The following is a 14,750-nucleotide window of genomic DNA, read 5'->3' as shown; positions in this document are numbered from 1 at the left end:
ATAATCCAGGGACAAAGTCATTTTGTGGACCTATTGGCATGATCTCCGTTTTGCCCATGTTACATTTCAAATGGTTCTTCCCCATCCAGTCAAATGTTGCCGTCAGGCAACATTTAAGATTTTTTTTCCCAGTCCTGAGTATCTTTGTCAAGGACTAGGATCAGTTGGGTATCGTCGGCATATGCAACCACATCAATGCCAAAAGACAATATCAACCTGATCAGAGGGGTGGAGGACACATTAAAAAGTGTCAAACTTAGACTGGACCCTTGCGGTACTCCAGTCGTGAGTGGTTTTTCCTTCGAGCAAAAGTCCCCCAAGGTGATCACCTGCCGCCTGCCACTTAAAAAGTTCTTAATCCATTCCAGGACCTTTCCAGTTATGCCAGATGTTTCTAGCCTGTCAATCAAGATGGTATGTGAGACCGTGGCAAAAGCTGCCGAAAGATCCAACAGGATCAGGACAGCTTTCTTACCCCGGTCCAAGGCCATTCGGATGGTGTCGGTGGTAGACAGGAGGGCTGACTCGGTGGAATGCTGTGCTCTAAAACCTGATTGATTTGGGTGCCAGGCCTCATTATCTTCCAGGAACTTAGTAATTTGTTTGTTTACAAAAGACATAACACAGGAAGCAGTGAAATTGGTCGAAGGTTGGACAGTGTGGTGGGGTCAGGTAGCTGTTTTTTTTTGCAGTGGTTTGACCGCTGCCAGTTTCCATTCTGAAGGGATACTGGCCGTGGCCAGTGATGCATTTATAATAATATTAATTTCAGGGTTGACAATGTCAACAAGCGTATGTAAGAGCGAGGGGGGCATGGATCAAACGGTGACCCTGATTTGGTTGCCAGTATTGCCCGGTGTGACTAATCGGCTGAAAAATCTCCAAATGGTCCGCCAGACAATTCCCCGTTTTGCTAACTTCCCCTAACTCTTTAACAGGAGCTGCAAAATCCTTTGTAAGGCCCTGTACTTTTTGCTCAAAGAAGTCTGTGATTATGTTACAGAGATTTTCAGAGGGTGGAATGTCCTGCACTAATATTTTGGGGTTGTTGAAGCCATTTACTATCTAAAAGATAGCCTTTTGTTTATTGTTGGCCGTTTCTATTGCTGTAGTGTAAAATTTGATTTTTGCTCGTTTGATAAGAGCGTGGTAAGCGCTCCTAGCAGTTTTATAATTACAGCGATCCTACTCATGATAATCTTTCTGCCATCTGCGTTCGGTTCTGCGTACCTCTCCTTGTTTTGTTTTTAATGACTGGTCAAACCAGGGGGCAGATAATCTCCTATGGACAGGCCTAATCCTGGCCTTAGCGGGGCCCGCTTTTTCTTTGAGCCGAGACAGGCACTCCCTGAAGGTGTTATTGTCTATTTCCGGATTTCCTATCATGGGGGGGCCTGCAATCGCTAGCCATCGAGTTCAATTCCGGGTGGCAAATGATTGCTTTCCATCCCTCCTTTCTAGCCTGAGTGCTCTTTCCAGACTGCTTGCCCTTCCCATTCCCATCCAGTGAGAGGTTAAAAGGCACCAAAGCATGATCTGACCATGTCTGGATTTGGGGTGCGTGACTTTAAGTGTGGCAAGATTGGAGCAAATACAATCAAGAATGTGTCCTGCCCTATGAGTGGTATTCATAGTGAGTGTTACTAAACCTAGTACCTCCATAGTATCTCTAAATGAGATAGCTGCAGGGTCTGTGGGGGAGTCCAGATGGATGTTTATGTCCCCAAGTACTGTAAAATTAGAGAAACGGAGTGCCAGGTTGCTGAGTGCATCCCCAATACTCTCCAGAAATTCCTTGTGTGGACCAGGGGGGCGATAGATCAGAGCACCTGCAAACGTGAAGGTGTCATTGACCTTAATGTGAAAGCCCATCCCTTCGGCCCCTTTAAGATCCTGCAATTCAACCACGGCGCAGTTCAGGGAGTCCTTATGGATAATAGCCACTCCTCCACCCCGTTTTTCCCCTCTATCCACCCTTTGTATATGATATCCTGGCGGTAGGGCATGAACTATGTCGGGATTACACCATGATTTAACCCATGTTTCCGTAATAAAAAGACAGTCTATGTCGTCTTCAGTTATTAGATCATAGATGTGCAATGCATGTTTAGACATGGATCTTACATTAATTAAACCCCCTTTCATATCTCTACAGCCAACTATGAGTGCAGAGATTTGTGAGAAAGGAAAGGTTCTCTTACATTCCCGACAGCTAACAGGGCCCTTCCATAGGGATAAGTCAAGTAAGTGCTGACAGGCATAGGTGATGCGAGTGTCTAATGATAGAAGCTCCTCCCTACTGCATTTTATAGTGGAGCAGCATTTCTGGCCCTGCGCCCGGCCAGAGCGCGGACGGGCGCAGACGGGCTTACCTTTGGCGAACCTTTGGCGCGTCGTCGGCACGGCCGCTGCGCTCCCTGGTAGCCATCTCCATATATACCTGAATGCTTTCTGACTGACCCGGATGTATACGGGGAAGTCTACTCACTTCCGGCGACCTCTGCAACCCGACCTCCCTCCACAACAATCTGACAGAAGTCAGCGGTGGACCGGGGAAGCGGCAAAGTGATTTTTAAAAAGAGCTAAGTGAACAAAGAACCAAACAACATGAGTTTTTAAAAAGTATTGCGCAAATAAAGCCTTCTCGCCATATATTGCACCGATGTAGTCTCTAGCGCTAAGCAGTTCTTCTTACTATGGTTGCACACAACTATTTCACCAAACTACTAGCTGTGTTCACAGTCAGGTTGGAGAGAAGCTGTAGGCTCACAGGCAGTGTTTGAGCGGCAAAGCAGCCTGCTCAGACCAATCCTGGCACTACGCGCATAGCATGAGAGCAGCGTCTGGATTGGCTGGGGAGCCTGTGCCTTCCCAGAGACTGCTGGGAGTCAGGCAACTAGGTGGCCTTCGGGGCAGCAGAAAGGAAAGTTTTTTTTAAATATAATGTTTCCCCCTCAATTCCCCCATCCCTTCGCCCTTCACACTTTTGTTGTGCGGGACTACCACAGGTTTAAGCATAATAACAATCTTGGAGGGAGGTCACGTCTAGTTGTGTAACATGCCTCTTCAGGTTGCCAAAGCACTTCCATCATCTGTTCGTTTCAGTATTCCTGTTTTGTTGCATGGAGCAGACCCGTTAGGGCAGCACTTCGGTCAGAGCAAAATTTCCACTTTTTAACCCTTTCCTAAACGATCTGGGGAATGTTTAACTTTCCCCAAAATATTCTAGGATTGGAGTTAGAATAACAAATAGGCCTCATGGACTATTTTGGGGAAAGTTACACTCCCCTCATATATATTAGGACTGGAGTTGAAATAGTAATTTGCACTCCGAGTGTTCCCAACACTCAGTGCTGACCTGAGAGCACAGGTCTAATTAGGTATCCTAGAGAATAACACAGATTATTCGTCGCTCTACGCAGCAGCGAAACCTGGAGAATGACACAGCAAACACTTCCATTTTCATTTTTGCAGTTGCGTGTTGACTAGTTTCTGTCTAATGTTGGAATGTTCAGAATCTACACTTTTAATGTTCGCAGCAGTCTTCCCATCATAAGACAGACAATAGTAAGCTTTGTGTTTGTGCTCACACGTTTTCAGTATAAGAAGTGTTTTACTGAATGTCTGTCCAGCTTTTGTAACTTTTATTGGCACTCCTATGTTCGATGAACTCATCCATTGTCGTCATGTGAATAGATATGTATGTCTAGTTGGTATTTTACTACACCAAAAGATCACCACATCTACTGCTGCCGTTTGTCACGTTTTTATAGGGAGAGTTACTGTTAGGCGTTGGAGACGATCAAATGTCCACGGATAATTTGAAGACAATGCAGTGCTCCTATGTACTGTATGGTTTATGTTGAGAAAATGCCAATACATTTTTTTTTAAAAGATCAACACATCGACAGCCATTGCATCCTTAATGTAAGTTCTAAATGTATTCTGATACTCCATCCTTCAACCACCTCGAACTTTCCTAATTAAGGTACAATTATTTAATTCATTTAAGATTACTGTGATGCAATTAGCTTTATCCTAACTGGAATTGTAGCCCTAATAATTACATAATTCAAGTTAAATTACATTTAATAACTCTCCTTCGCAAATCCCAAGGTAACCCTTAATTGTGGCAAACAAAAAACAATCTCAACAGGCGCAACACGCTGCCAAAGTAGTTTTGTAGCAATTTTAAAAAGTACACAACCTCGAGAGCTATCTTGTTAAAAACAAAAAGGCTCTATACCTTATCATGTCCCATCATAGTTATTTGCAATGTTAAACGCCATAAATGAAAATGAATGCGGAAAACATGAGGGTTTCCCTCTTGAGTCATGTAAATCTAAACCATAGAGTGGTACGAATTTGAAATATGAAGGCTTTACACCATCACAAATATCACCGTGTGATAGCCCAGTAGACCATAAAACACTCATCACAAAGCTCCAGGGACAATTGCAAATGAAGTCAGTCCAATTAGAGAACCATACTGCAGTTGGACAGTGGAAGCAATTTTTCTTTTTCTCAATTTCTAGGTTTTATTTCGTGTCTGAAGCCTAAATCCAAACTTTATCATTGTTATTATTGTTGTTGGCTTGCAAATGTGTATTTAAGAAGTAATATTTGTTCTTATTGTTTTGTAAAGTTCACCACATCAAACGCATATGAATGTATAACCGATTGCCATATATTATTTTGTTTTTAAGTTTGAATTTGAAGGTGGATAAAAAGTATTTTTTAATGGAAAGAATACCAGGAAGAGGATAGGAAGGAAACTTGGCAGAACACATAGAATCAAGAGGTTGGAACCGAAACCAGGTGGGTTACACCTCAATGCTATATACCCCATAAAGAGAAGACGGGAGATGGGAAGGGTTGGATTCAAGCAATCAATTGATAATTGAAATAAAGCGTGCATATATACCGAGTAACGGTGATTGTGTATTGATTTTTTTCCTTTTGAGGTAAAAAAGTATACAAATTGTCAATATAAATAATCTTTTAAAAAAGGTGTTTTTTTAAATTTTACTATAGATAATGATCGACTCAATTAAACAACGTTCTGATCATACAAATAAAATTACGAGTGCAAATATGTAACAGCTGTTCAGCCTAACTGCTGTTCTCTTGTCTACAACGTAAACAATTCACACAATGCATATCCAAAAAATTGGATCAAAAAGTCGGTGTTGTCATCCACTGAAGCAGCGCCATTTTGCAAAAAGACCAACAATGATAACGAAGAAGCATATTCCTAAAGAAACTACAGCCCATATCACATTATAATGTCTTAGCAGCTCAACTGATGGGAAGCCAGTGTCTGGGGTCACTCTGTGATAGCTTGTGTGACCGCGCGAATATGAAGAGCCCTTTCTGCAGTAAGCACCAGCGTACTTGTGTCAGACATCAGCTGGACATCCCACAGCGAGGAACTGCATCCAAGTGCAGAATCTACAGGGAGAGCCGCTTATCTTGATGTGTTGACCCGTGTGCAGTAAGAAGTTTGAGGAGTTCAGGCTTGGAAATTTCAAGGTGATAATCATGTGTAATAGTGTTTAGCCCAGAACGTCATTTTCTTCATCTAGATTCAATCTGGAGACTGCACATGACCAAGGCATCAGCGTCTCAAGATGGTGTCGAGAAAGCCCATACTGCCCGCTACAAAGAGCGCCCATGCCAGAGATTAGTGTCTCTTCAGGATGGAGATGAGCATGTCTAATTCTCAGGATAGTATAAAAGCACCTTCCAGCCTTTATTCAGCGCTTTGCAAAGGTTCTTTCCAGAAACGTTCCTGAAGATCTCAGCCAGTGCCTACACCTACTGGTTTTCAGCCTTTCCTGATGATCAGCCACACTAGCAGTACACTTGGCTCGCTCACCCCCCCTTTGATCTTCCTTATTCTCTTTTATCGTTGTCAGTCCTCTTTGCTCATTTCATCCACCTATGTCTAGCATTCTGTTTTCAAGCAGCCTCCTGTTTCGACGTTGGGATTCATTTGGTTTCTTTGGTTTACATTGGTCCTGCTCAGCAGTAAGTCTGCTACTAACAAGTTTTCTTGGGAACTTAGCATTACAAGAATGTGTACGTGGGCTCTGTGGATAGACCTCAAACCTGGGTTCATAGACTCCCTGTGAACCTAAATTAAAATAATAAAATCCCATCCTTGGTCCAGGAAGCCTTTTGCTCCTGCCATCCATTACAGGTCTGTGGTAACAAAGTAGTATCTGCAAACCATTAATAATATTTAAAAAAATACCACCTTAGGCCCCAGGCCAGACTGTGCACAGGGTTTGGCCACCCACGGAGGGTTGAATGATGCAGGCAATCCCTGCAATGCACTGCCAAAGGGCCTGCGTAGCAGAGTTGGTCACCACTGAAGAGTTGAGCACAGTACCAGGCATGTCCATGGAGCAATGCCAAAGTCTGTCTGTAACGGGATTGGCTGCGCATGGATTGTTGGGTGTGGGTCTGCTCAAAGGCCAACCTCCATAGAGCATTTCTGAATGCTCTGCACAGTGGGATATGGTCCCCCAAGGAGTATTGGGCACTGAGTCTGGCTGAACACCTCGCCCGAGGTCAACCCACACTGTGAACGATTGAAAGCCATGTGCAGATAGAAATGGAAGTAAACAGCAGATTTACTGCAAGGAACGGTTGGGAGTGGTATAGATTAGTAAAACCCAAAAATTCACTTGCTACATAGTCCTAGTGCTCCTGATAATGATAAAGCTCTGCAGAGTGGTTTGTGGACTGTCATTATGGTAATGAAACCCGCATTTCACAGGGAACTGAAATGTTCATCCTCCTCAGCTCTTTCCTGGAAAGTTTTGGGGTGATCTGTCAAGTGGCAGCAAAAAAATAAGGGGATTCCCAAAACACATGCAATTTTTCAAAGGAAAATTGAACAGCAATACTGCATAAACGGCTGAACGGAATGACACCTAATCTGGCAGAAAGATAGAGTTTGATACATAAAGCATGCATTTTGTGATTTGGTGTAAATCCGGTCAGTACTTTTTGAGAAAATAAGATTAAAAAACGTTGTATATCTGGACGGTTGGGTTCTCCTGCAATCACTCAACTTCAAATAACAGAGCGAACAGCAATGGTTAGCCAAGGGGGCTTTTTTTCTGTCGGCCGCCTCGCTCCAGCGGGAGCAGAAGGCTTTGCTGGCTGCAACATAAAGAGAAATGTTGCAGGTGCCTTTTCAGGACACATGTACTCTGTCCCAGTGTCCTGAAAATGAAAAACAATAATCTATAATGGGACACGGTAGGGGTACCCTCACCCCCTAGATCTTGTGGGGGTTCCTAGATGGATCCCCCTCCCCCCCCGGGCCAAATCTAAAAACATTTTTTGGGGGGGTTTCTGCAATCCAGTGGGTGCCTCACAAGAGCCAATATAGACCCTTGGACTCCTGTAGGAGTCCCATGGGAGAGCAGAGGTCATGCTGCTTTCCACAAGTGTCTTGCGGATTGAAAACATGAGGGAAAAAAAGAAAAGAGTGGGCCTGGGTGTATGCAGTGAATTGCCACGAACAGGCACAGACCCATGTAGTGGGAGGTTGGCTGCTCGCGGGGGGTTGGAAACAGGTAATGGAAACAGGACAACATGCCGCCGTGGATGATCAAAGGCCATGCGCAGCATGCGTTTGGTTGCCAGTGGGGAGATGGGGTGGTGGGACATTGACGCAGGTCACACCGCGCACGGCCGAAGGTGTGCTGGCTGGTCGCAGGAATGGGTTTGGAGGTAGGACCTGTGGCCAACCTCATGTCGCAGAAGGGCCAAAGGCCAGGGGGGGGTTCCTTAATGTTAAAAAAACTAGAAGATCACAGAAAAAAACAAAGGTTAAAGTGAAAATATAGGTATGTATGGTAATAATATCTTACTTTGCATTACAAAAAACTCAGAATTCACTGAAAAAAAACAAAGGCTAAAGTGACATTACAGTTAGGTGAAAATTCCAGCTTAAACATAATAGTTATTTCAAGTAACTATAACTCACGTCCCTTGCCGTGCACTGCTTATGGCCTCACATAATACAACACTCACGACATGCCCTGTCAAATCATTGGTGACTTTACTGATAACAAATGAACTGATATCATTGACGACAACACTGTGCGCCGCGGGGGCGCACGTTATAGTTACTTGACATTGTATGTTGTCCTGTCCTGTATACCAGTGTTAACAAAAGGTTTTTAACAGAAACCATGATGAAAGGTGTTACATTTGTGCCATATTGACAAATCACTTACTTTGAAGAGACCTCCTAACTACTAGGAGAATTGTTTCTCTGTGCAAAGAAACTTTTACATGCAATGTGTGAGGCATTAAAAAGTGTTTTTCTCATGTCAATTTTGATACTGTGGTAATAAACTTCACCACGGCAAGAGAGGCACTAATATACTGCCACGATCAGAACTGCACAATATGTCCTAGTCGCATTCTGAATCATCCAGCGCTTCTCCTGGCGAGCATGGGTAAGATGCAAGTAACGCGCCAAGTCCACGAGAACAGTCGCCACAATGGAATCAGGCAGCATCCAGGACAAGATGCTGTGCGAGCAAGCATTGGTGATCCAAGTCATGCCTGCATGGATTTTGAATCTTTGAGTTAGCATCACTTCAAGTTCCTAGTTTGGATCAGCTGTTTTCTTCATATGACTCATGTATACATATTGACATTGTTCTGGCAACAGCAAGTATTTTGGGCTCTGAGACTGAATGTTATTTAAAACTATTGTTTAAAGGAAATGATCTTTAGGTTCAACCAGACTTGCAGCCATTTGGGCAGGTGATTGTTTTGATGAATACGCCAACGTAGGACGGATCACGTGTGTGAATAGACTATATAATTGTATGTTTCTAAACCCTTTGTTTTTTGTGTTATGAGTTGGATATAAGGTATGAATGAAGGATAACGCTTAGTATAGGGTTAGTTTAACTAAGTTGAATCTGAAATAATGAAATAGGGTTCTGAAAAAGTGGTTTCTGTGATCATTTCGGTAACCATTGTGTGTACTCATAATAGAATCATAAGTGGGAGAATATTGCATAAGGTAACTAACAGAAACATGCTATGTGCCTACACAAAGACTACCTGGACCAGGAGGAAGTCCAAACAAGGGAGTACAAAGTTCAGACGTTCAAGAAGCTGGAAGTTAGCAGTGTTGTGCTTTTTTCTCAATCCCATTCTCCTTATGCTTTTTTCTCAATTTCATTCACTTTTCTCCCGCTGGTGAACCCATACCATAAATTCAATATTGCAAGTGCCGGTTCTACTGGCAGGGACATGGGGTACCATTGTCATTCTCTCATTGTCATTCATGCAGAATGAAGCACCAATGTGAATGCTTTTTTGAGCTTAAAATAAACTAAACTGTGATATTTGCACTGTGGTGATAAATGTGTGAATGTGTGTTTATTAGTGCAGCTGCTCTTAATACTATGTGTTATTGGGCCAGATTTATTTTCACTGCCATGCCATAAATATATATAATATATAGTTATCAATAAATAAATATCTCTTTCTTGATCACCAAAAAACATTAGTGAACCAGGAAATAGGCAACTTTTCAGGGCATCTCCATCGGCGAAAAGGAAATAAAAAGGTTATAAAAGGCTTTTAAATAATTTTCCAGTAAAATAGATGCACGTTGGATGTAAGATAGAGGTACACAGCATTTTGCTATTGGCCACTATAATTATAATATATAAACGTTACAATATATAGCATATGGAGATGTGCTTTTGTAATTATTTAAGGGTACTTCTTTTATCAAATTCAGGAAACAATGGTCCATACCCAAGAAAGAAGTGGTGCACGGTTTTTGAGACACTGCTGGTAAAATAAAAGGTTACCGATGTTGAATCTTTCCCCCAAAAGAACCATATTTGCAGCTCCAGCTGCAACTGGGTGCTCCTCCTCCACCATTATGAACCTGGCATGATCCTATCAACAAATGACTTTTTTTCAACGCTTTTGTGAAATAGTGGGTGAGAATGGCTAAGAACATAATCTTGTGAAAATAGAAATCTCCCTTTAAACATATAATTGAAACATGGCTCATGTGAATAGCTTATTGGCACAAACTGAAATATAATGTTAAAACTGAGAGTTCAAATGGATCTATTCCATATTACTGAGACGTATATGATATGTTATATGCCACTTATCACGTTACTAACTCACACATTCTTTCCTTCTTCAGTTTAAAATGGTTTCTGGGTATTGTCCAGTCTATATTTATTAGGAGTAGAGTCATTAGGCATAGGTTTGATCATTGCCAGGTATCCCATGGCGGTCTGATCACCCAATTTGCAATAGGGTCATCAGACCACTGTAGTCATATTCAGGCCCTCACTTCTTCAATAGTTTTTCTGGATCTGAGGTGGTTTGGGGTGGCCTAACTGTGCAACAGGCTGTGAGATCCATAGATTTGACCCCAGCAGAGAGGAGACTCATTGGTGACATACCCTGCTATGAGTAGTTCTTCTCATCAGAGGGAATATTCTGTTTGGACTGTACAGTTTTGTAATTTGTAGAGATTATTTACAGATATATATGGACACCCAGTCAGCCATAGCCCAGTCCTCTGCTGCCCCTGGTGGAAGAGGACCATCTAGCGTATTTGACAGCCCCTCATCAGATGCATTTTTGGCAGAGCAGTTTTCCGAGTGGGTGTTGTCTTTTTCTGCAACCTTTGGTTGTGCTTCTGAAACAAGCTCCTGGGTAAGTTTTTTTTTTAGGAACAACATTAAAGCAATGGCCCTGATGTGCAATGAGTTTTCTCCCTGCATGTCATGGCCATTGATTGATTTCCCTGCAGGGTACTGGCATGCCTTGCAAACACGATGACCATCACAGTGACGGATGGACGGCCAGGGTGAATCACCACAGGTGGAATCAGTTGAGGCTATGCCGTTAAAAACATTGCAGTTCCCACAATCCTCCAAACTGAAAGTGACCTCCTAAGTCTTTTGGGATACTTTACACGTGGGCCTTTGTGAATGGTCCAACGCGGCTTAACCGGATAAACGATGTATTCAATGAGAATTACTGATGAAATGTAGCCAGTAAAGAGCAGTTAGTTTGCACAACATGTTGTATGCACACAATTTGGATCAAGAATCTAGCAGTTACATTGTAATCTAGTTGTAGTCATTGGAGTTAGACAGTCTGTAGGCTTTTGAGAGAAAAATATATCTGCAAACGACATACGAGTGGCTTGACATCCATGGTCAGCTAACAGGAACACGCTGCTGGAAATCCAGCCCACTCCCATATAACCCTGCTCACTGGGTATATATCTACACAGTGACAGGAAAAAAGGTGTGTATGCTTTTTTAAAGTTTGCTATGAGCAGTTGTTGAGATTTATAATTTAGGGATTTGGCTCAGCGCAGCGCCAGGTGTTTCCCTTCAGGGGCTGACCAGAGGCAATGAGAGACGCAGATTGCAGTGAGATTGTAGATGCCGAAGAGCGATTCGTCACCCTTTCATCAAAGCTGCACCATAGTTAAAAAAATAAACTGAATGGATCTGTATATACATAGCGGAGCCCCACTCACTGATCAAACCAACCAAGGAGCGGCTCCAAATGTTACCTCCTGACACCACCACACAGGTTCTTTTAAAGACCCAGGGCTGGAGGTTTTCAAGAAGTACTTGACCCTTTCAACAAATTAGTGCACTTACAAAAATAGAAAAATCCTGAGAACTTAGTGCTTGTAGGTATTTAAGAAACAGATGGACGCGTACCTCTCTACTCTGTTTAGGAAATGCTTATGTCTGAAGGGTGCTTTCATCAGACAATAGTTTTCACAATGATTTGGCCAGCCCATCCCTTTTTTCATTCCAGTTTTATAAAGTTGCACTTCATTTTTTCATTCGAAAATGCATTACACTGAATTTGGAACAAGGAGAAAACTGTACTCAAATTCCTTTCCATTCCCATCCATTACAAGGCCACAACAGTGGGGATTTCTGCCTGACACATTTACTCCCTTCTCTGTTTGACCCCACTCACTTAATCTTTTTGGTGGGTTTGTTATTTTGGTGAACTGAGAGACTACCCTAAACACTACGGACAGAGACGTTTAAAGGAATGGGCAAAGTGGGCAGTTTCCTGGGGTCCCCACCTTCCAAGGGACCCCAGGGAAAATGAACTTCTCTATGTTTCACATGTGTCTATTTCTCCAGCTCAGCATTTAACGTTATTATCCAATACTTTTTATAATCATAGGGCTTGAATCAGCAGAAAATAGGTAATAAATTGCAAAGTTGTCCCGAAGAAGGCCCCTTAAAATATGCCTTGCCCAGCATGACACTGACCTGAGGAGTAGGTTTTGAACCTTGCCCAGTATGGTAGGAATCACCTTTAGAAGATTCAATCAATCATAGCATTTGATTAACTAACACACACACACACGCACACGCATGCAGACACAAACACACACACACCTGTTCTTTTATTTTAACACACTAGTTTATTATGTTAGTTCGTAGTTCACTGGGTTGCCCAACTGTCGGAACAAGAGCATTAACCCATTTCCTACAACTAAACTCTAGTGCTCTTCTTTGCCCCCCCCATGCCCAGTGCCTTACATGTCCGAATGGATCCAGGTGGTTGTTGGTCAGTTTCAGCTTCTGAAAGGAGACGAGCTGCCGCATCCAGTGAGCCCCCGTTGCAGGTGAGTCTGGATGGACGTAGAGTCTTCCGGGCATGGCTGGCTCGGCCTTCCCGGCAACCATCCTGCAAAACAAATGAATTTGGTACCTTTATATTTAAAAAAGTGCACACAAGTAACTGAATCGTCTCTTGATCTTTAAGTATCAGGTCTTGTTATTAATCAGTTCAAGTATTCATCTTTTATTAACCTCTTCAAGATGAAAGCTGAGCTGGACCAGCAATTTGCACCATACAAACTAATTTCTGTAACAGGCACTCATCCTGCTAAACTATGGTACTGGCCAGTTCGTAATTTAAATGTGCCTGTCACAGGGCGATCTGATAGTACGACCTGTGGTAGCTTAAACTGTGGTAAATTATTTTCCACGATTCCACACATTTATGTCTAAATCACAAAACATCTTTCTAATGCCAAATCCTGGGAAATGCAACATTGTGTGGCAACACAGAATACCAAAAGAAGACACACTGCCTTATCAGTGTCTTGCACAGAAGGGTACTACTTTGTATTGTGATGTGCGTCTTATGAAAGAGCAGAATGCTGTCACTCACGGGGAAGTTAGCCACTGGGTGAAGTGGGCTAACCCCATCACCCTATGCCATGTGTTGTAGTGGTCAGTGGAAAATGTGAATGTCACCTCAGCAGACTGATGGATGAAGAGGGTTAGCTGAAAGCCGACATATCATATACCTAATTGTAGTGAAATCAAAAGGTTTGGCTAAAAAATACCTAAAAATGTGGTTTTGTAGCCTTTCGAAGAAAAGGTCATAGGTAGGGGAAAGGGGATTTATAATTGTCTTTGATGCTCATCACATGTAGCTACTCTTATTATAAGCATTAGCAAAGCAAATAGGTCTGGCTTTAATACAGACCTGCCACCTCACACAATGCCACCGTGTGTTACATGATGTCAGCTCCCCTCACATAGTCACCCAGTGAGGCGCTGATATCACATGGTGGGAGGGAAAGCTCCTGGAAACCACTGCACAACAGTAATCTTTCAGTTGCTTTTGGAGGCTCTGATTAGCTGATGTCAATTAAGAAGTGTGAAGACATCCCAGGATATCGGTGGCAGCAGCCTTCGCAAGGATATGTTCCTTTTTGTTTGGTGTAGGGGCAGTCGACGGTACAGAGTGCCTCTTACAGAAACAGTTCTCGGCACAAGGCCCAGCCTCTTTCACAGCCACCCCTCTCCTCATCCTGTGAAATGTTTTATTAAGTTGGCAGATCTGTCAATGTGAAGACGTAACCATGGGCATTCAGAAATGCCATTTACATGTATGGCACATACAAATGGAGATTATTAAATAAAAGCTTACCCGGTTGGATTTTCCAATGCTGGAAAAAGAAGCAAAAGGATAGCTTACTGCATAGAATATAGAGGCTAACTCACTAATTGTGACAAACAGCATGGCTGTTTAAGAAGCCAGGAGATAAAATTCCTCTGCTAGCTGCTTAAGTTGGAGTGCACTGGCTCTAAAATGTTGGAGGACCTGGACTAATGTGTGTTGAAACTGATATGTTTGATAATATACTTGAATAAAATGATGTGATAGTGAGTGTGAGGGGGGACTTAGCTTTTATAACCTTTGACAATTGTGTTTCTGGTACTCCTCAGTGAGAGGCTAAATTATTCTTTGATTTCCAGGGCATTTGCACAACATATCTGGAAGAGAAGTCTAATGGTGTGTTTGATAGGTGATTGTCAAATCTTTGCTTCCTAGCAGGTCTAATAATACACATTTTGCAGTGCTTTGTTTTAAGGTTGATGCAAGGGGAACAGGGTGGCTAACCCCAGAGGCATTTTGGAAAAGATATCTTTTATTTTATTTCAATATCTTTATTAGGATACAAATATACATCCATAAAAGTACAGACAGGCAACAACATATACAATAGGAATTAACCAGCAACAAAGGGGTCTTTAAAACAATTCCAATTAAAAACTGGTCTTCCAGCGATACAGTGTGCATAAAAGAAAACTTGATTAAAAAAAGAGCAATTCATCATGAGTTAGAATTAGTGATAAAAAAACAAAGTGAAGTGAGCAAAATTC

General features: G+C 42.4%; 1 protein-coding gene across 3 annotated transcripts in view; it reads right to left on the bottom strand.

Moving 5' to 3' along the window:
* TBX4 (T-box transcription factor 4) overlaps positions 1 to 14,750 on the bottom strand; it is a 758,647-nt gene that overhangs the window by 77,716 nt on the left and 666,181 nt on the right. For all 3 annotated transcript variants that reach the window (XM_078679815.1, XM_078679816.1, XM_078679814.1), the window contains exon 5: positions 12,609 to 12,756. In XM_078679815.1, the coding sequence (XP_078535941.1) occupies positions 12,609 to 12,756 (148 nt within the window). The remainder of the gene's footprint in view (positions 1 to 12,608; positions 12,757 to 14,750) is intronic.

Source organism: Lissotriton helveticus, chromosome 3_1 (genome assembly GCF_964261635.1).
Source record: "Lissotriton helveticus chromosome 3_1, aLisHel1.1, whole genome shotgun sequence".
Lineage (NCBI taxonomy): Eukaryota > Metazoa > Chordata > Amphibia > Caudata > Salamandridae > Lissotriton > Lissotriton helveticus.
This window is presented reverse-complemented; position numbering and strand designations above follow the sequence as displayed.